The 18,100-nt window shown below is 52.1% G+C and overlaps 7 protein-coding genes across 7 annotated transcripts; 5 read left to right on the top strand and 2 right to left on the bottom strand.

The window, feature by feature from the left end:
* Positions 1 to 276: 276 nt before the first annotated feature.
* BJX68DRAFT_272185 (uncharacterized protein) lies at positions 277 to 819 on the top strand (the record flags this gene model as incomplete). Its single annotated transcript, XM_071047148.1, has 1 exon — positions 277 to 819. One exon carries the CDS (start codon positions 277 to 279, stop codon positions 817 to 819), a length of 543 nt encoding a protein of 180 aa, XP_070893480.1.
* An 818-nt stretch (positions 820 to 1,637) lies between these two features.
* Positions 1,638 to 3,408, top strand: BJX68DRAFT_247890 (uncharacterized protein). The gene has a single exon (XM_071041839.1). The coding sequence runs from the start codon at positions 1,713 to 1,715 to the stop codon at positions 3,255 to 3,257; it is 1,545 nt and encodes a 514-aa protein (XP_070893481.1). The 5' UTR covers positions 1,638 to 1,712; the 3' UTR covers positions 3,258 to 3,408.
* A 711-nt stretch (positions 3,409 to 4,119) lies between these two features.
* Positions 4,120 to 7,382, top strand: BJX68DRAFT_258903 (uncharacterized protein; the record flags this gene model as incomplete). Its single annotated transcript, XM_071043612.1, has 6 exons — positions 4,120 to 5,086; positions 5,135 to 5,954; positions 6,042 to 6,395; positions 6,426 to 6,705; positions 6,763 to 7,096; positions 7,336 to 7,382. 6 exons carry the CDS (start codon positions 4,120 to 4,122, stop codon positions 7,380 to 7,382), a joined length of 2,802 nt encoding a protein of 933 aa, XP_070893482.1.
* Positions 7,383 to 8,900: 1,518 nt separating this feature from the next.
* BJX68DRAFT_247893 (uncharacterized protein) lies at positions 8,901 to 9,160 on the top strand. The gene has a single exon (XM_071041840.1). It carries the CDS (start codon positions 8,953 to 8,955, stop codon positions 9,130 to 9,132), a length of 180 nt encoding a protein of 59 aa, XP_070893483.1. The 5' UTR covers positions 8,901 to 8,952; the 3' UTR covers positions 9,133 to 9,160.
* A 1,361-nt stretch (positions 9,161 to 10,521) lies between these two features.
* On the bottom strand, positions 10,522 to 12,767 carry BJX68DRAFT_272188 (uncharacterized protein; the record flags this gene model as incomplete). Its single annotated transcript, XM_071047149.1, has 4 exons — positions 10,522 to 11,497; positions 11,553 to 11,807; positions 11,859 to 12,374; positions 12,466 to 12,767. The coding sequence occupies 4 exons, from the start codon at positions 12,765 to 12,767 to the stop codon at positions 10,522 to 10,524; spliced, it is 2,049 nt and encodes a 682-aa protein (XP_070893484.1).
* Positions 12,768 to 12,797: 30 nt separating this feature from the next.
* BJX68DRAFT_272189 (2OG-Fe(II) oxygenase) lies at positions 12,798 to 13,623 on the bottom strand (the record flags this gene model as incomplete). Its single annotated transcript, XM_071047150.1, has 2 exons — positions 12,798 to 13,446; positions 13,547 to 13,623. 2 exons carry the CDS (start codon positions 13,621 to 13,623, stop codon positions 12,798 to 12,800), a joined length of 726 nt encoding a protein of 241 aa, XP_070893485.1.
* A 2,109-nt stretch (positions 13,624 to 15,732) lies between these two features.
* On the top strand, positions 15,733 to 17,967 carry BJX68DRAFT_198830 (transcription factor domain-containing protein). Its single transcript, XM_071037533.1, has 5 exons — positions 15,733 to 15,801; positions 15,854 to 16,420; positions 16,468 to 16,631; positions 16,693 to 16,869; positions 16,933 to 17,967. The coding sequence occupies exons 1-5, from the start codon at positions 15,745 to 15,747 to the stop codon at positions 17,942 to 17,944; spliced, it is 1,977 nt and encodes a 658-aa protein (XP_070893486.1). The 5' UTR covers positions 15,733 to 15,744; the 3' UTR covers positions 17,945 to 17,967.
* Positions 17,968 to 18,100: the final 133 nt, after the last annotated feature.

The raw sequence follows: 18,100 nt of genomic DNA on the forward strand, positions 1-18,100 counted from the left end.
ACGTCCACTGTTACCTCAATGCTTGACTGAAAGGTCAACAAGGCTTTTGTTCTCAACTGGATTAAGATTTTTATAATGGTCTTTATCTATACAATGAAAACATAGCTTGGAACTTTCTTTTAGATGTTGACCAAACAAGGAGCGTATGTATAACGGCATCCAAACAAAGACAGGGATGGGTGCTAGCTATATAAGTGGACATGATCCTCGTCTCGAAACCTCCATTAGATATCCCACCGTCCCCCATTCAACCATACCTAGCATCAATACGCCAAAATGGTTCTCACGCCTACCTCATCCAACATTGTCAAGAAGCGTGTCCCCACGCGGACCCTCAAGCGCCCAATTCCGAAAGTACGTCCATCCAAGAAGAAAGACGCCAAAACAGCAGCGGCGGACCCCCCAAAGGAGGACGCTACAGAGAAAGCCAAGACGAAGAAAACGCTGGTGACAGCCTCTTGCGCCTGTGAATCCTTCCCCGAGATGCCCCATCTCATCGAGGTTACAATCACCATCTGGCCTGTTGAGTTCGAGCAGGTCGATGCAGACGTCGATGTCAAATTGGATGTCTATGTCTATGCGGTGGATCCGGCCACTTCAAGCCCCGAGCTTTGCCATGGGGAGACGAGGCGCTCCGCGCTTCCGCCCCTCGAGCGGTTGGGCTCGTTTGATCCGGCCAAGGAGTCGGAGTTCTTGGATGCTGCCGAGGAGGCGCTTGAGGAGCTTATCAAGCAGATGAGCGGCGATTGGGATGATGATCCTGAGAATTTTAGGGATGCGTTTGTAGAGGAGATGGAGAAGGCAGGGTGGGTGAACTGAGAGTATGCCGCTTCCTCTTGTTTTTGCTTGCTTTTGTCAGTCGCTCGTTTTTTAGAATAGGTTCTATGGGAGTAGCAGTTTGAATAGCTCAAGTATAACAGGCAAAATACACCTTTTTGAATTCTTCATGGCTTCTTTATTCTAATCGTTTTGTCTCTAATATGCAATCCGAGTAGTTTGTAATTATGACTCATGTTAACTAACAAGGACCTATCCAAGCTACACTAGTAATAGAGGCCACTACACAATATACCTTTTTATAATCATCTGTCTCGATAGACGGCAAGGATCAGATTTACAGCCGGCTTTGGAGTCTTCTAGCACGCCCATTGGCATTGTAACTACAGCTTATCATCACCGTATTCATCATGCGGACGTCGCCTCTGCACCCTGCTCTCAAATCAAACACCCACGGTGTCTGGTACCATTGATTCGGGAGCTCAGATTGATTAATAAAGTCGGCATCTCTGATGAGCACTATGCCCAGCGTGGCTCCGAACCATCTCCATATAGAACCCACCCTAATCCCACCGGCCAGGAACCCTGGGCCCGTCTCTCCCGAGATAGGGCAGGGCTATGTTATTCTTAGCGTTCAGACCCACCAGAACATGAATCGTCTAGACCTCTAGATCGAACTCGCCACGCGCTCGGCGATGCCCGCCACGCTAGGGACAGATGGAGCCATCTCGTCGGCAGTTATCGCCCAGTTCGAGAACAACAATCAATAGTTGATTGTTAGCGGCACTGGGCAAAATAGAGAATAAAACTCGACTTCTGCCACATTGTTGTCGAAATTTGTTTCTTGCTGCGTTGGCTGTCTGTCAGTATCTGTCCCTACTGCTTAACCTGTCGTCACTCTTTTTCCGTCAGTCTTTACTGCATCTCAACCCACGATGAAGGCATTCAGCACTCACTTACTCGGCCTCTTTGCCGCGCTCTCCCCATTTGCCGCAGCGACCATCGGCACGACCACCATCACCTCTGTCTACACGACAACCGCTGTAACAACGTCCACTTCAACGCTTGCCGACTGTTCAGTGAGCGGCTCAGCTCAAATTAACTGTTTTGATGGGTTCTACAACACCTATGGCGCCGTATGGGAGGAGTACTGCGCAGCCTCAGTCAGCGGCGGCTCCCTCATTTCAAGGGGTACAGGTCTATCACTCAGGGCTTGCATGTCCGGCTGCGCTGTTAACACCGGATGTAGCGGTGCCTACTGGGATTCTAGCGCTAAACTTTGCTACCTTATGACGGGCGAATTGACCATCACAGCTGGGGGGCCGTACCAGGCGGCACGCCGATATAGCCCGGACTACCAGCCTTGTGAGAGTACGATTGTCTCGACTGTCGTTGATACGGTGACCTCCCTTGTTGTGTCGACGTATAGCATCACCCCGACGCCGACGCCGACGCCCACTCCTGATCCGACAATCTGTTCCTCGACCACTTCTACCTCTTCTATTTTGTCCCCACCTGCTAGTCCCAGCTCTTCGCCTTCCTCTTCTCGCCCGGTCATTCCTTCCGGCCCACCAACACTTCCGGTCTCTTCTCACACCCCGACACCCAGTCCGCCTCGGTCCAGTGTTGCAACTACTACCAGTTCCACTTCCACTGAGGCTGGCTCTGAAACTACGCAGATTCCCGATCTTGAGGATGATGACTGCACAGAGGATGAGAATGAGAACACCGAAACCTCGACCTCTGCGACAAACCCCGGAGCTACCCAAACCACCTCGTCACATACACTGCCAGCCACCACAACCGTTCCCTTGACTACATCCACTGTGACTGTGACTGAGGTCCACACGCTAACTGCCTGTCCCTCTTTTGTCCGTGACTGTCCCGCTTCCGAGCAAACCACCTACGTAACCACAGAGACAATCGACATCTACACCACTATCTGCCCAGTTACCGCGACAGAAACCTCTGCTCCTGACGCCCCGATTACCACACAGGCGCCTCTGCCTGAGCACGAGACGACAATCTCTACTGTATACCAAACATCCATACACACAATCATCACTTGTCCGCCGTCAGTCCCAAATTGTCCCGCCCAGCAGCAGACGACGTACCTATCAACCGAGACGCTGCCTAGCTATGCGACTGTGACGCTTATCCCTGTGGATGTGCCCACCGAGACTGCAGCTGACGTTTCAGACACTGGAACGGGTTCAGGATCCAACGGGATAGAAACTGAAGGCCGACTCCCGGACTCATCTTCTAGCCAGCAGGTCCATCCTACTTTTACTACGTCTGTCGCCTCCAGCTCATCAGCTGCCGCGGTGCCTGCTCCATCTTCTCACGAGCAGACTGCGTCAGATACCTCTAGTGCCGTGGGAAGCGTATTTACTGGAGCTGCGTCCGTTTTCGAGTTCCAACCTGGATATGCTCAAATCGCCCTTTGTCTGGTCAGCCTCGCTGCTGCGGCCCTCGTTTAGACGCTGACGACTGATCATGGTTAGCCAGGTCACGTAGCGGAAAGCTCTATAATGCCTAATTGTGTACAAGGCGGCGTTCTCAAACAATGTATTGCATAGTATGTATTGCATAGTAGTTCGTGCACTTTACCTTCTTCTAATAGCATATGGGTATCATGTGGCTGTATGCCTCATGCCAGTATCAATGATGATTTTGCGGTAATAAAAAAAACCCTGGTTCTTTCATTTTCTCTATCACTAAGTTTGCCCCGTAATTCTTGATCCTCACAGCGGCTGAGCACTGGACAGTAGCGCCCTGAAGTCAGGCCATCAAGGTGTGTACACCGTACTGTTGTGGAAGGCGCGAAGGGCCGTTCATCACGCCCCCATATGAACGTCCCCTCCCGCTCAAAAATCTCTCCCACTCTTCAACATCATCGCTATTGGCACCAATATCCATACGGAAGCGACTACGTTCAGTATAATATCTTTGTCATTTCTTCAAGATCTTCCTATAATACGGACCATAGTACTTTTGAAGACAGCGTTGCGCTTTTCATTGTCCTTACCAGCCAGGCACTTCTGTCCTTAGTTTGCGTCTCAAGATGAATCGGAGGCTGATTCAAGCGCCATTCGAATTGCACAGAAGATTCCAGTCGGCTGCCAATAAACGTCAGCAACGCAAAATGGTCGGTTCGTATTTTTGCTTTTTTCGCTCCTGCAACACGGAGTCTGCCTTGCTGACGTGGCTCTTCTCCTCATTTCATCTGCCCCTCCGTCGAAGTGATCGAACGAGATCGTCAGATGTTCAACTAACGACAAGCTCCGGTACCTTCTGAAGCTAGTGCAATTTGACTTGTTGTGGTAAGCAATAGGTGCTCCTATGGCGAAACGGCGGCGCCTGTCGGTCGAAGACTACACCGCGGGATGGGTCTGCGCCCTTCCCATAGAACTCGCCGCCGCTCAGGAGATGCTCGATGAGACACACGACGATTTCGACAGCCATGACCCAAACAGTCTATACACACTAGGCCGCATAGCCGGCCATAATGTCGTCATCGCATGCCTTCCAAAGGGTCAGATGGGTACAAACTCCGCTGCCACCGTTGCCGCGCGGCTACAGGCTTCGTATCCGGCGGTGCGATTCACTCTGCTTGTTGGAATCGGCGGAGGCGTTCCGTCTTCGAAAGCAGATATTCGTCTTGCTGATGTCGTTGTCAGTCTTCCCGAAAAGATCCACGGCGGGGTAGTGCAGTATGACTTTGGGAAAGCTACCTCGACTGGTCTCGAGCGGACTGGTTACTTGAATGCTCCGCCGAAGATCCTGCTTGAGGCCGTTGCGAAAGTGCAGGCCAGCCACTTGAGGGGGCAGGCTAGACTCCATGAGTACGTCGGACATTTCAAGAGCTTGCCAGGATTCGAGTCACCAAGCTCCGAACAGGACGTCCTGTTTGAGGCAGAGTACGAACATGATGGCGGTGACACCTGCAAAGATTGCGACAGATACAGAGCAGTACGGCAAGGGTCTCGCGAGAAGGGTATAGTAGTCCACTACGGCACCATTGCGTCAGGCAATCTTGTGATGCGAAGCGGAATTGAACGCGATCGAGTCAGCTCCGAACTTGGAACCGTGCTTTGTTTCGAGATGGAGGCGGCTGGCCTAATGAATACTTTCGGCTGTATAGTCATTCGAGGTATTTGCGATTACGCTGACTCGCACAAAAACAAGGAGTGGCAGCCGTATGCGAGTGCAACGGCTGCGGCATATGCAAAGGAGCTATTGACCGTCATACCGCCTGCCTCTGTTGCAAGGGTACGGACTGGAGAGGAGGTCCTCAAAGACAAGGAAGGTTAGTCAAAGCCCTCTGTACTGCTGCGGATCGATGCTGATACGCCAGGAATAGTCAACCAAGAGCTCCTGAACCGGCTTCACTATGTTGCGGAAGCAACTTTCAACTCGTATCAAAAACAGCACGAGCGGACGTGTCTTGATAACACCCGTTCCCAGGTTCTCGAGAAGATCAATGCTTGGGCTGATAGGCAAGACGGATCTTCCATCTTCTGGCTGAATGGATGGGCAGGAATCGGTAAATCAACAATTGCTCGCACGATCGCCCGGCGGTACCATGAGAAGCAACGCCTTGGGGCCAGCTTCTTCTTCTCCAGGGGCGGCGGAGACGTCAGTCATGCTGGGAAATTTGTCACGACCATTGCTCGACAGCTTGCTAACCATATCATACCTCTTCAGTCGTTTATCTGCAAAGCGATTGAAGCATGCGTTGATATAGGGACGCAATCTCTCAGTGACCAATGGCGTCAGCTCGTTGTTCGTCCGTTATCCAGTCTGACTGATCGCTGCAGCGTGCCCCCATTCGTCGTCGTGATCGATGCTCTTGATGAATGCGATGACGATAGGAACATCCGGACCATCATACAGCTGTTGGGCGAGGCACAACTGGCCGCGTCCGATGTTCTCAGAGTATTCATAACGAGCAGACCGACTCTCCCCATTGAAAATGAAGTCTCTCGCCTACCCGAAGAAAGCCGCTGCGGTTTGATACTTCATCATCTACCGTCCGAGGCTCTGCATCACGACATCTCCGTCTATCTCCAGCATGAATTACGCATGATAGCACAAGCAATGGCTCTTGACTCCTCGTGGCCCGCCCCAGACGCAGTCGAGTTTCTTGCAGCTAAATCAAGTGGCCTTTTTATATGGTGTGCAACTGCGTGTCGTTTCATTGACGAGGGAGGTCCATTTGCCCAGGAACGACTGAATACTCTCGTTCAAGGCGGGTCGTCAAGCACCGGCCCCGAGCAAAGCCTTAATGAGATTTACACCTCAGTACTCAGGAGGGCTGTTTCCAAGACTTACACGGATCAAGAGCAACAGAAGCTCTATAATCTCCTCAGACAGGTTCTTGGGACCGTTATTCTTCTTTCCTCGCCGCTGCCGCTCGAATCGTTATGCAGGCTGCTTCAAATTCGGATACAGAGCACTACCTACATCCTGCGAAACCTCCACGCTATCCTAGACATTCCCCATGACCTCAGTCATTCGATTCGTCTACACCACCCTTCATTTCGCGACTTCTTGCTTGATAAAGGCAGATGCAACGATCCAAATTTCTGGGTGGATGAACAGAAGGCGCATCATGAGTTAGCATACGGTTGCCTGCACGTCATGAGTTCATCTCTTAGGGAAGATATTTGTGATATCCGCAATTATGGAGCGTCAATCGATGATGTGGATGAGACTCGGTTGCAGCAAAGCCTCTCGTTAGAGGTCAAATATGCGTGTCTTTTCTGGGTGCAACATCTCCAACAGAGCAATGCTCCGCTAGAGGATAATGACGCCGTCCATGAGTTTCTAAGCGAGCACATCCTTCATTGGCTCGAAGCCCTTGGCTGGATGCGCAGGGTACCGGAGGGGATTCGAGCAATAGTGTCTTTGGAGTCTATGGCGCTAGTACGTATGGCTTCTTCCCTCTTCCCAGCCACACTCCTTAACTAATTACGCAACTAGGACAATGACTGCCCCCGTCTTTATGAGCTTATTTGGGATGCAAGGCGCTTAGCTCGGGTTAACAAGGCTATACTAGAGGAAGCTCCGCTACAGATATATTTTAGCGGACTTTTATTCGCCCCGTCACAAAGCATCATTCGCGCGACCTCCCAGGATGGTCTCACCCGGTGGATGAAGAAGGTACCTTCCGTTCAAAGTGATTGGAGTCCTGATGAACAGACCCTGGAGCTGGAGCGTGGTGGTGCCAAGTATATCATTTTCTCACCAGATGGAAAGGTACTCGCGTCAACATCTGGGAGCACGGTGAAACTTTGGGATACCCCCACAGGCGACTGTCTACACACGCTTCAGCCCCTGGCGCAGCCCGGGAGCCTTCCACCGGGGGGGTCGCGGAGGGGTTCATCCACCAAGTGTGATGATCTTTGGAGCATTTCCAAGACGTTCAACAGCATCGCATTCTCGAAAAATGGGGGTATGCTAGCATCAAAATGCGGTCACATGGTGTATCTATGGGACGTTATTACTGGGCACTGCCTAGGGACATTAGCGGGACATACTCTGCCGGTCCATCAGGTTGCCTTTTCATTCAGTGGAGAGACACTCGCATCCACGTCATTTGACAAGACAGTCAGGCTTTGGGATCCCTTTACTAGGCAGTGCCTACATGTACTGAAAGGACATGCGGGCCGTATATCTGCCGTTGCATTCTCACCTGCGCCCTATCAGCCCATCACACTTGCATCTGCGTCGGTCGATAGTACCATACGTATATGGAACGCGCTTACTGGAATGTGCCTGCACGTCTTAGAGACCGACACTGCTCTAATCTGCACACTCGTTTTCTCTAACGATGGGAAGATGCTTGCATCGGCTTGCGGCAATAAGACTAACCACATTTATCCGGGAGTTGATCTAAGCGCCATACAACTGTGGAAGCCATCAACTGGACATTGTCTCCTAACCCTTGAAGGCCATACTGGAGAGGTCTCTGCAGTTGCCTTCTCACCCGACAGCAACATACTGGCATCGTCATCGCGGGATGAATCTCTTAGGCTCTGGAATCCTATCACTGGGAAATGCCGAGGAGTCCTCGGGCACAATGCTCGTGTAATGGACATAGCTTTCTCGCCAGACGGGAACATTTTAGCAACGGCGACTTGCCGTAATGGAAATACCGTGCGGCTTTGGAATCCCCATAATAGAACCCTCTTGCGAGTACTGAGTGGGCATACATGTCCGGTTTTGAGTGTGGCTTTCTCTCCTTCCTTGCATCGCGAGAAGACAGTGCTTGCATCAGGATCATATGACGATACGGTACTGATATGGGACGTGACAGCTGTACAAGGCCCTGATGCAGTTGAAAAGAGATATGATAAAGCCGACAGGATCTCTACGTCGCCCGATGGGAGAAAGCTAGCATCGGCCCAAAGTGATACGATCCAAATCTGGGATATTCCATCCGGAAAGTGTCTGCAAGAATTGAAGTGCCAGGGACAAAATCCCCGCAACCTTCATTTTGTTTCCAATAAAAGCCTGGCGTTCTATTCCTACCACCAGGAAACATTATGGGGTCTATCAACTGGACAGTGCCGAGATTCTTCTTCTGACAGTCAGGTCCTGTCAATCTACCATGGGGCAATGAAAATCTGCAATAAATCAAGTGGGAAATGCCTGTTGACACTGAATGGTTGCATAGGAAAGATTAAAACAGTCACTCTCTCGCCTGACGAGGATAAACTGGTCTCACAGGTCGGAAGTATTGTCCAAGTCTGGGATATATCCAATGGCCAGTGTTTACAGACCATTCCTCTAGATTCACGTATCGATTGCGGAACTAGTTTCTCATCTGACTCTACAAAACTGGCTGTGTTTGATGAAAAGATAGTCTATCTCTACAATCTATCTTCGAAAGACTTGCAAGCACTCAGTGGTCATGCGAATAACGTTAAGAGGGCTGAATTTACACACGATGGCACCCTCTTGGCATCTGCATCGGGTGATGCGTTCGTTGACTGGCTCTATTCCAGATCTGCTACACTTCGCAACTCCCTGCGACTCTGGAACACGCTAACTGGGGTGTGCTTGTGTAAGCTTGAGGACATACCTGCAATAACGAGTCTATCTTTCTCTGAGGATGAGCAGTCTCTAAACACGAATCTTGGTCCTCTCAAGTTGAATCGGTCCGGGGACATGCTGGAATTTCAACCTCCTGGGTTATTTGTTCGAAGAAGATGGATCACTTACAAGGGTCAGAATATGCTTTGGCTCCCTTCCAAATACAGGCCGAGATTCACGGCTGTCTGTGACAATGTGGTCGTCCTTGTTTGCGGCTCCGGACAGATGATGTTTTTAGATTTTGCTCTTTCCTAGCCAATAGCAGAATGCCAGGCAATGAGACCGATGTGTGAGCTAGGCCAGGCATCCAGTACCCACCGATCAGATTGGGGTGATATCCGGGCTCCCTCCACTGCCCTTGCTGGGATCATAGCTTCTTGTTCATTGTGTTATGCTGTAGGCCTCCCATCCTTTCTATGGGTGGGCCTCCGGCTTTTTATCTGAATAAAAGAGCTTAAACCAACTCCAAGCACAGTTTTTGCAGTGAGTGCAACCCGAGCCTATTAAATGCTTCTCTCGGCGGATCATTTCCTGCAACCCAAGAGAGAAGGCGAATCGTAGTACCACGTACTACAGTGCGTCATACCAGTATGATGAATCAGTCGGCCCCGATATATCTTCGTGCGTAATCTAGCTGATTACGTGTTGCTGGTAAGCTGCTCCCTTTAAGATTCTAGGGATTGGTAAGGCCGGTTGATACACGCCTGTTCATACGCTACGACTACATTCGGGGACCGTTCAAATCTTAGAACAATAAGCAATTGGCGCATCTCCTGTATTACCTTAGCACCAACCTGGCTCTGTGTTCTCTGTGAGCCGGAATAGGCATTATGGTCCTGGTCTATATCTCCATATCTGGCCCTGACGACTCGAATATGTATTGCGATGAAGATACTTCTTTGGTTACCTCCAAGCATGGATCTGGTGATTCAGATGAAAGTGCAAGCACGCTTGATCACTAATTCTAATTACTGCGGGCATTGTGAATTTAGTCAGCTCATTAATAGCTAGCGCGCACATTTGCTCCTGAACGGCACAGTTGTTGAATTGGACGGGCTCCTCGTCCCCATTGCGCATGACGGCATGAATGAGGATGCTGAGCATCTGGTCCCTCCTACGCCGTGTATCCAACCACTGCGGTGCCCTTCGGGCATGGCGGATACGCGACACCGATCGGGTTGTGCATATACGGGAGACAGTACGGCGAAGCTAAACTGGCCAGGGTGGGCGTCGGTGATGGAGGATCTTTTCGGGGGAATGAGAAGCCGCTTTGGTTTAACGATGATGTGGCGAGGGTGGGGGTGGGATGAGTACTGGCCGGGTGTGTTCTAAAGGAGTCTAGATTGATGCTGTTGCGAGGTTGAGAGGCTTGGTACAAACTTCCAGAACGAGATAGAAAGTATTGATACACCATCAAAAATAGAGAACATCATATTACACTCACACTATACCAGATAGGTGGAGCTATTTACATATCATTCATCACTCCGTTAGATCGACATACGACCTCTTTTTAGGAACACCAGACACTGTAGCAGGTCCTGTCAAGGAGGACGGCATAAAAGGCCTATTCAACGATCCGTGAGAGGGCATCTGATTTGCCTGCAATGATGTCAGTCTCTGCGCTGCTAAGTAAGCTTTTCCTCAAACCACATTCCCAGGAGCTGGCGGCGCTGCAGCGGTCGAATTGAGTGGGACACCGGATGAGGGTCTGAGGCTGTCATGCCTGGGACGGCTGTTGTACGCATCCTCTCCGATCACTTTGAGAAGCGGGGTGCAGTCTTTGAGGCGCTCAAGTCCACCGATAATCATGCTGCATTGCTTCTCCCATGGTTTCGTATCCGCTTGCCACTGTCGATTTGTCTTCCTCACTTCAAGAGTATAAGGCGATCCTTGTCTGATTGTATCAGTCGAGAAGGTGCTATCTAACTTGTTAGACACATGATTCCGGCGTTTCTCGGCTGCAATAAGCTTCCAGACACTCTGCTCGGGGTCTTTGATGAACCTCTCCAGTGAAGCACAGTCACCGCAACCGCATCTCCGTCCGGATCCCCATCCGGAGTCTGACAGTACTCGTTCCCAAGTTCTCGGGGGTTCCGGGGCCGGTCCCACGCGTTTTGTTAGACAGATTTCAAACACGCTGACAATGAACGCTATCTCCGGTCCGAACCTTTCTCTATTACCGATCCTACTCTGGAGGTATCCGCATAGTGATTGGGCAAGGGGGCAGGAAAACATCCTGAACGATTTCTCCGCTTCCTCGCCTTGGATAGTTGATAGTGACGCCAGGACAGCTCTCAGTATATTACTCGAGTCCAGTCCCATCTCGTGAGTCTGCCGCACAATGCTGGCGACCGTATGTGGGTTGATATAGGCATATGTTGGAGCGGCTGGTCGTCGAAAATAGTAGCCGTATGAAGACTGGGTCTGAGGCTGAGCTTCCTGCAGCTTCTGAACTTGAAACCTTGTCAGTGCTGCGTCGAGTGTAAACTGGTAAATAACTCTGATTTCGTCAATGGTGAAGGCGATGCCTTCGTTGGCGCACATGTACAGCGAGTCCAGGAATCCAACCGCGAACCCGGTGTTCCTCGATGCGCACAGAGTAACGTCAGGAGTAATACTACTCCCCTGTCAGTGCCAGCAAAGATGAACAGACCGGGGCAAACTGTGGATACCTCCGGAGAGTATCTTCTCTCTTCATAATTTTCAGCGCAGCGACAAATGACCGGCCAGTCGTGTCGTCCAAGTCATGTTGTTCTAAAACTCGGTTCAGAAGCATGATAAACGTACTCTTCTCCCACTCCTTGAACTCTTCAGAGGCTGGGCGAGAATCCGCCGTACACAAGCCACTGTCAGTAGTCGTGATTGAAATGAGTAGTTGTATGGGGTCAAAGCCAATGGTTGGAGGCATAATCCACAACTCTTCAAGTCTGTGTTGGTGATCAGCACTCAGAAATCACGAAGCAGAAACGTAGCCTTACACTGCCCTGAAATCTTGAAGACCGTAGTGGTATATGGCCTCGCCGAACTTGGCGCCGAAATCCGTTGTCGATTCCTTCACGGCGGACTTGAACATATCCCATTGCCGGTGGCTGAACCCGATTTGAGCAAAAGTATCGCGTAGCTTAGGTTCAGCGATCTTGGACTTGTCCCAGGGGATGTAGCTATACATATTGTGAGAATCAGCCACACGTAGCTTTGGTTCCGTCCCATAACTAGCAACGATATTCCGGCAAAGTCCAAGGAGCTGGTCGCGGAGGTTCTGGTCCGACGGGGAGTTGGTGACCTGATCGCGTAAATGGGCCAGAGAAGGAAGAATCTCCAGCTCTCCATTCTGCATTGTATGCCACATTAAGGCGTTCCTGAAGATTTGGGCTACAATCAGAACAGCGGCTTTGTGGTAGTAATGAGTGGCTGAGGCTGCTGCATTGCCCATGTGTCCTTCATAGTCTTCCTCGTCCGGGTCGCCCTTGAAAACGTCATCGTCGATGAACAGACTTGTCGATGCTTAGCTCGTGAATGAGATCTTCTCCGTCCTTGTTGCTGACATTGTTTAGCTTAAAGTCTGTCTCATAAACTTCAATTAACCCATGAAAGTTCTCTGGGGGCTCCTCACTCTCTTCACCAAGAGAGTCGTAGCCGCGGCGGTGGCCGTAGCCGTAGCCGTCGTCATCGTCATCAGCCATTCCCATTACCCGTTTTTCGACAGTGCAAAGCAACAACTCGAAACCACGGTCTTCGCATGCACTCTGCAACGTGGCGACGTGTCCCTTGTCGGCTCTTTTGAGGCTTGTCATGCTGAGTTCCGCACTGCTATACTCATGCTCCAGGGCGTGGATCAGTAATGGGGGCATGAGTTTTGAATGGCGGTTTTGAACCAGGATGACCATGGCGTATTCGAGCTGGAGATCTGGTTCGCTTCACGTTCGCAGGTCTCCGCCCATGATTGAAGGCGAGTTTCGAGGTTCTTGCTCAGCCCAGTCCGTCGTTTTAATGCACGTTGACGGTCGGTGGATCAAGTTATATGTGAGGACAAGACGGTATCCCGATGTGACAGGTTTGATTTCGTGCCTGACGTCCGAGTACCATGCAGCATACGAGAAGCCGTACTCTGAGTTTGCCGCGCTGTCGTGTGTTTGAGTCTGATCTTTGTGGGTTGCGGTGACGTCCCCGCCCTCGTGCTTTGAAGGTAGACAAATCACCAGAGTTCCGAACATACCCTCGGCTTTCTCCGAGTCTTGGTGCGACGAAAAGAAAGCGCCTTCTTCGTAAACGAGGAACTTGTACAGTTCGGCTTGGACCTCATACGGATTCGCATCGACACCGAGGGCCGGAACAATCTCGCTCGAGATGGCCTTGAGCTGCAGCTCCCACAATGGGTTCCGAAGCGAGAACTGAGAGGCATCCAACGCCCAGGTTTTCCGAACACTCTCCTCAATCAAAGTCTGAGAGCCTTTTCCAAACGGACTGGCATGACAAGTAGCGGCGATGCTTTTGGCCACTTTGGCCGAGACTGGCAGACCAACTGGACTGACACCGGGGACATCAAGGCCGGGGTTGATGGCAGCACTGAGGGCGTTATTGGTGAAGAAAGATCGGGGGTATCGACATCCTTAGGAATCCAGAGAGGTTTTGTTTGAGCTCGTCGGCCCAGGCCCTGTTGCCAAACGCTGTGAATTGGTGGGAAGGGTAGCGATAGCTCTCGGGGCCACCACTGTCCCGCCAGTTGGCGAAGCCCGGTAGCATCTTGACAAAGACGCTTGGATCAAGAATGCAAGAGTCACCGCCTCAAAAAGGAAGGTGCCGCAGCCTGAGTCAGAAATGGGAAAGGCGTTCCTCAACGACACTTGGACGCGTCGAAAAAACGCCACCGCGTCGAACATCACGTGACTCCGCACAAACACCAGCCGGGCATTTCGCAGTTGAGCAACGAGTGTGGGGAATTGCAGGGAGTATACGATAGGGATTGATCGGCAAGCTGTCAACCACGCTAGGGAAAGTCAGTCGGGGTTTATGTTCTGAGCGTATCTCTCTCGAGTGTCCAGCCTCCACTCATCGTAGTTTGTTGCACTTCTCATGGATTGCCAGACTCAGTCAACTGAATCTGCAGGGACGGATTTCTGTATAATCACACGGTCTTCTCCCCATAGACTGACATAAGGCGAAGATACGCAACTCCGCCTCGACCATAGCTTGAAAATATACTCGGACCCCGCACAACGTCCATGTGCAAAGCGCACTAAACATGTTCTGCTCGTCAGAGCTAGGCAATCCAGTCGGCCATAGTCTCGGCGTGGCATGGCGTTCTCTTAGTACAGACACCCTAATCGAGAGGGAACCCAATTTGCTAAAACAACCATCGACACGCCAACCGAATCACTTCCTACGCGTTGAACCAACATGGCAAACCTCCTCAGCCTTCCGGACGAGATCCTCATCGAAATAGTCCGATATCTCGACCATGACCACGAAAAGCCCTCGCTAGCCTTTTGGGCCGTCGCAGACTGGTGCAACGAGGCAGTCGACGCCTGTACACTATCTCAGCTGGCTCGGAATCTCCGTTCTCTAATGCTTTGTGCGCGTCGACTGCACCGCATCGTCGAGCGTTTGTTTTACCGGGATATCCTTCTCAGGAGCTCTCCCAGAATGGCAACGAAATTCCACCAGGCGCTAGAGGAGAATCCGCTCCTCCTAGATCATACCGAATCAGCCATTGTCAGATGCGCGGATGACTTTGAGGATGTGTCTGCTCTGTTCTGGCATCGCATGCATACCTTGACTATCTGCAACTTTCGCGACTGGTATCCCCTCGATTTCGAAAACGACGACCACGTCGGTAAGTCGACGGTCCTACGGCTGAATTTGATCAGTTGTGGCGCCAAAGAGGACGCGCTGGCTGCCGTGCTGAGCTGGCCAGCTGCGCTGCAAAGCCTTCACTATGACGCGGACCAGGGAGAGTGGGAATGCCATTACGAGAATGAACCCGTCATCCCCTGGACGTGCGCCGCATTTGTGCGGGCACTGCAGCCTCAAAAGGCACATTTGCAAGAGCTCACCTTGACCCGGGTGGGGCTGGAGCACGAAGGGCTCTTCATGGGCCCGCGGATCGACCTGCACGATTTCAAGGCCTTGACAATTCTGCGGATTCTCGAGGTATTCCTCTGCGGAATTGAGAATCCTCGCGAGTGCTGGATGAGTCTTCCGCCTAACCTAGAGACGCTGGAGGTCTCTTACGACGATCCAGGGTACATCGATTTCTTCCGCGACGATGGAGGACCGTACGGCGGGGGGTGGCTCGATGAACTCCTCGATCGGAAGGAGGCAAACTTGCCCAATCTGTCCAGCATCACGATTCGCTCCTGGGAGGACGGGCCCGATGACGGTGAGATGGAACCTACCGCCCGGTCGCGTTACAGTTGGGAGCTGCCGCCTTTGTTGGATGCAAAGTGCAAAGCGGCCCGTGTCGAGCTGCGGATGTCACTCGGGTCGATGGAAGATTGGCTATCGGCGGACTATGATGCTGTAGACATCCTGCCTTGGGATTGGTGATGTCGGAATCCATGTCGCCTTGTAGATGCGGTGTGGGCAGCACCCGGATATATATACATGCCTGGCCCCCTCCCCCTTCAACGCAGCTTACAATAACATAGATTTCGAAGCCACTAGACCTCGTAACTAGACAATTACGAGTTCCTCAAGTATTGAGAGGGTCGAGTGGCCAATGAATTTGGTGCTCGTCATGAGGAGAAAGACTCCTGCACTTCTGATTCGTCGCGTGTCGTCATCACATCGTCACGGCCAACAGCGCATTTCTTCCCCTTCGAGGCCGATCGCAATCCTTAGTCCATTCCACCACCACGAGAAACCATGTCTGAAGCACAGCCCTCGGAATCCTGTCTCACCTGGGTTCAGTATGGGCAAAAGGCAAGTCTCTGGCCGTGGTCGTGTCGACTTTGATGCTGACATGAGGGCATAGTGCTCCCCCTTGGCGCCCTGTCGCAATTGTAGGCGGGATCTGGATTCCTACCATTCGGTCGCGACGACGAGCCCCGATAGCGCGGACTACTATCGTGTCCTCCTGGGTGACTTGTTTACCCTGATCCAGTCTCGCAATCCCACTCGCACGGAGGACTTGCTGCAGATGATTCGCGACAGAGCGAGCTTTCAGCAGGTCCGCGAGTACCTCGACCAGGCCCTCACTGTCAGTCATCCCCCCGAGCAACCGGACGGAGCCTCGCAAGTGCTGCAGAAGCTGCAGCATGGCTACGAGGTCGAGAGCGGCGCTCCGCCATTTCGCCCAAAGGTCATGGACGTGCATTATCTCTGCGACTTTGCGCCGTACAAGGTGCCTGCACTGCCGTGGACCACTGCGACAAACGACGACGCTCTAGTATCGCATCTGGTCTCGCTGTACTTTGCGTGGGATTATCCGTTTTACGCCTTTATCGACTGCGACATCTTTCTTGCCCATATGGCAAAGGGCGATCCGTTTTCCGACTTTTGTAGTCCGTTTCTTGTCAATGCCCTGCTTGCCCAGGCCTGCGTACGTTCTCTTCGACTTGGTCTATACCCAGCTAACCATGTCGACAGCACTACTCACAATACTCCGAGGCGTACACTGTACCAGGAGACGTCAAAACAAAAGGCACCGACTTTCTCGCAGAAGCCGAACGCTATCTCGAAAACAGTCGGTACCAAAAAGGCTCCGTCGTGCGACTAGCATCACTGCAAGCAACAATTATCCTATATGAAATGTGGTGTATCATGAATCCCCTAGCTTACTTTGTTCCCCGAGGCTCTAATGACTTTTCCTAGGTACTCCATGGCCGGCATCGACGACTACGGGTACATGATGCTCAACCAAGCGCTCGAGATGGCCGAGGCGCTCGGGATCATCAACAATCCCAGCCTCGATGTCGAAAAGCTGGGATTCTCCGACGAGATGCTAAGGTCCCTACAACGGACGGCTTGGGGCTTGTTCCAGATAGACACGTTCGTCATATGATATCTTCTATCCGGGTCTTTTGTGGTTCTGTTGCTAAGACAGTCCAACAGGATAGTCCACGCCAACTTTCTCCGACCCAGTCGAGTCACCGAGGTCAGCCTCGACCGCAGCGATCGCAATATCTCCGGCTCGACGGATCTCTGGATCCCGTACCCCATCGACCGACGACCGCGGCCATCGTGGCTAAGCCAATGTTTCGACGACGCCTGCGACCTCTCCTTCATCGCCCGCGACATCTCGCGCGTGCTCGGCGCCGGCGCAAAACGCGACGCGAACATCCCCGAACGCAAAGAAGACTTCTACAACCAGCTCCGGCAATGGAAAGCCAATCTCCCCGATACCTTTGACCCAGCCCGCAAGCCCGCGGCACACATTATCGTCCTGCAGATGCGGTACCACGCGCTCTTGATAAATCTGTACTGCGACTCGTTTACAAACGAGCAACCCTTCAAATCGGAACCCGGGCATAGGCGACACACGGATCCGACCGAGTTATGGGCCCTCGAGGCGGCGCTTACCTCCGCCCGCGAAATCAGTGCGTTAGCTCAACTGCACAGAGACGAGTACGGCGTCGACCGCGCGCACCAGTTCGCCATGTACGCCGTCATGCTCGCGCTCTTTGCCTTCCTCGAACAACCGGTTTTCAACGTGCTGGACCACGACTTTTGCTCGTTGACTAGCACGTTCTCAATCATGGCGAGGCGATCCCATGTGGGCGTGAAGATCTTCCAGATCTTCCGACACTCCGTCCGCTCGCGACTCCGTGCCGATCGTGGCGATCACCGAGCGGGCATGCGCGATACCGCGAACCTCCCGTCCGGGTTAAAGGAGCTTTTCCAAGACGACGCCGAGGCGATAGTTCCCGCCCATCGTGAGGGGTACACGGAGAACCCGGACAAACTCACCGACGAGGAAGCGGGCGTTGGACAGGAGTATACGGCGTCGGGGATAGGCGATATGCTTGCCATGTATGAGAAACTGAGTGTAGGCAAGGAGTCAGATTTTGAGGGGCGGCAGCGGTCCGCAGACGGGTTTCGGTTTTCGCCGTCGCCGCCGCGATGACACTTGCTTTAGTAGGAAGTAATCTAGGCATATTAGCGTCTGCTACTACTCTACTACTACTACTTGGGCTTCAGACCGTAAGTGCAGTGTACTGAATTGTAATGCTAGTAGATACTTATCTACTAGTACGTAGTAGAGACGAGACGAGGTGACGAG

Source organism: Aspergillus pseudodeflectus (genome assembly GCF_044049435.1).
Source record: "Aspergillus pseudodeflectus strain CBS 756.74 chromosome Unknown BJX68scaffold_75, whole genome shotgun sequence".
In the NCBI taxonomy this organism is placed as follows: Eukaryota; Fungi; Ascomycota; class Eurotiomycetes; order Eurotiales; family Aspergillaceae; genus Aspergillus; species Aspergillus pseudodeflectus.

Coding starts and splice junctions, on each gene's coding strand:
- BJX68DRAFT_198830 (XM_071037533.1), top strand. CDS start 15,745: ATGTCTGAAGCACAGCCCTCGGAATCCTGTCTCACCTGGGTTCAGTAT. Junction 15,802..15,853: donor GGGTTCAGTATGGGCAAAAG/GCAAGTCTCTGG, acceptor ATGAGGGCATAG/TGCTCCCCCTTGGCGCCCTG. Junction 16,421..16,467: donor CCCTGCTTGCCCAGGCCTGC/GTACGTTCTCTT, acceptor CCATGTCGACAG/CACTACTCACAATACTCCGA.
- BJX68DRAFT_247893 (XM_071041840.1), top strand. CDS start 8,953: ATGCTGGAATTTCAACCTCCTGGGTTATTTGTTCGAAGAAGATGGATC.
- BJX68DRAFT_247890 (XM_071041839.1), top strand. CDS start 1,713: ATGAAGGCATTCAGCACTCACTTACTCGGCCTCTTTGCCGCGCTCTCC.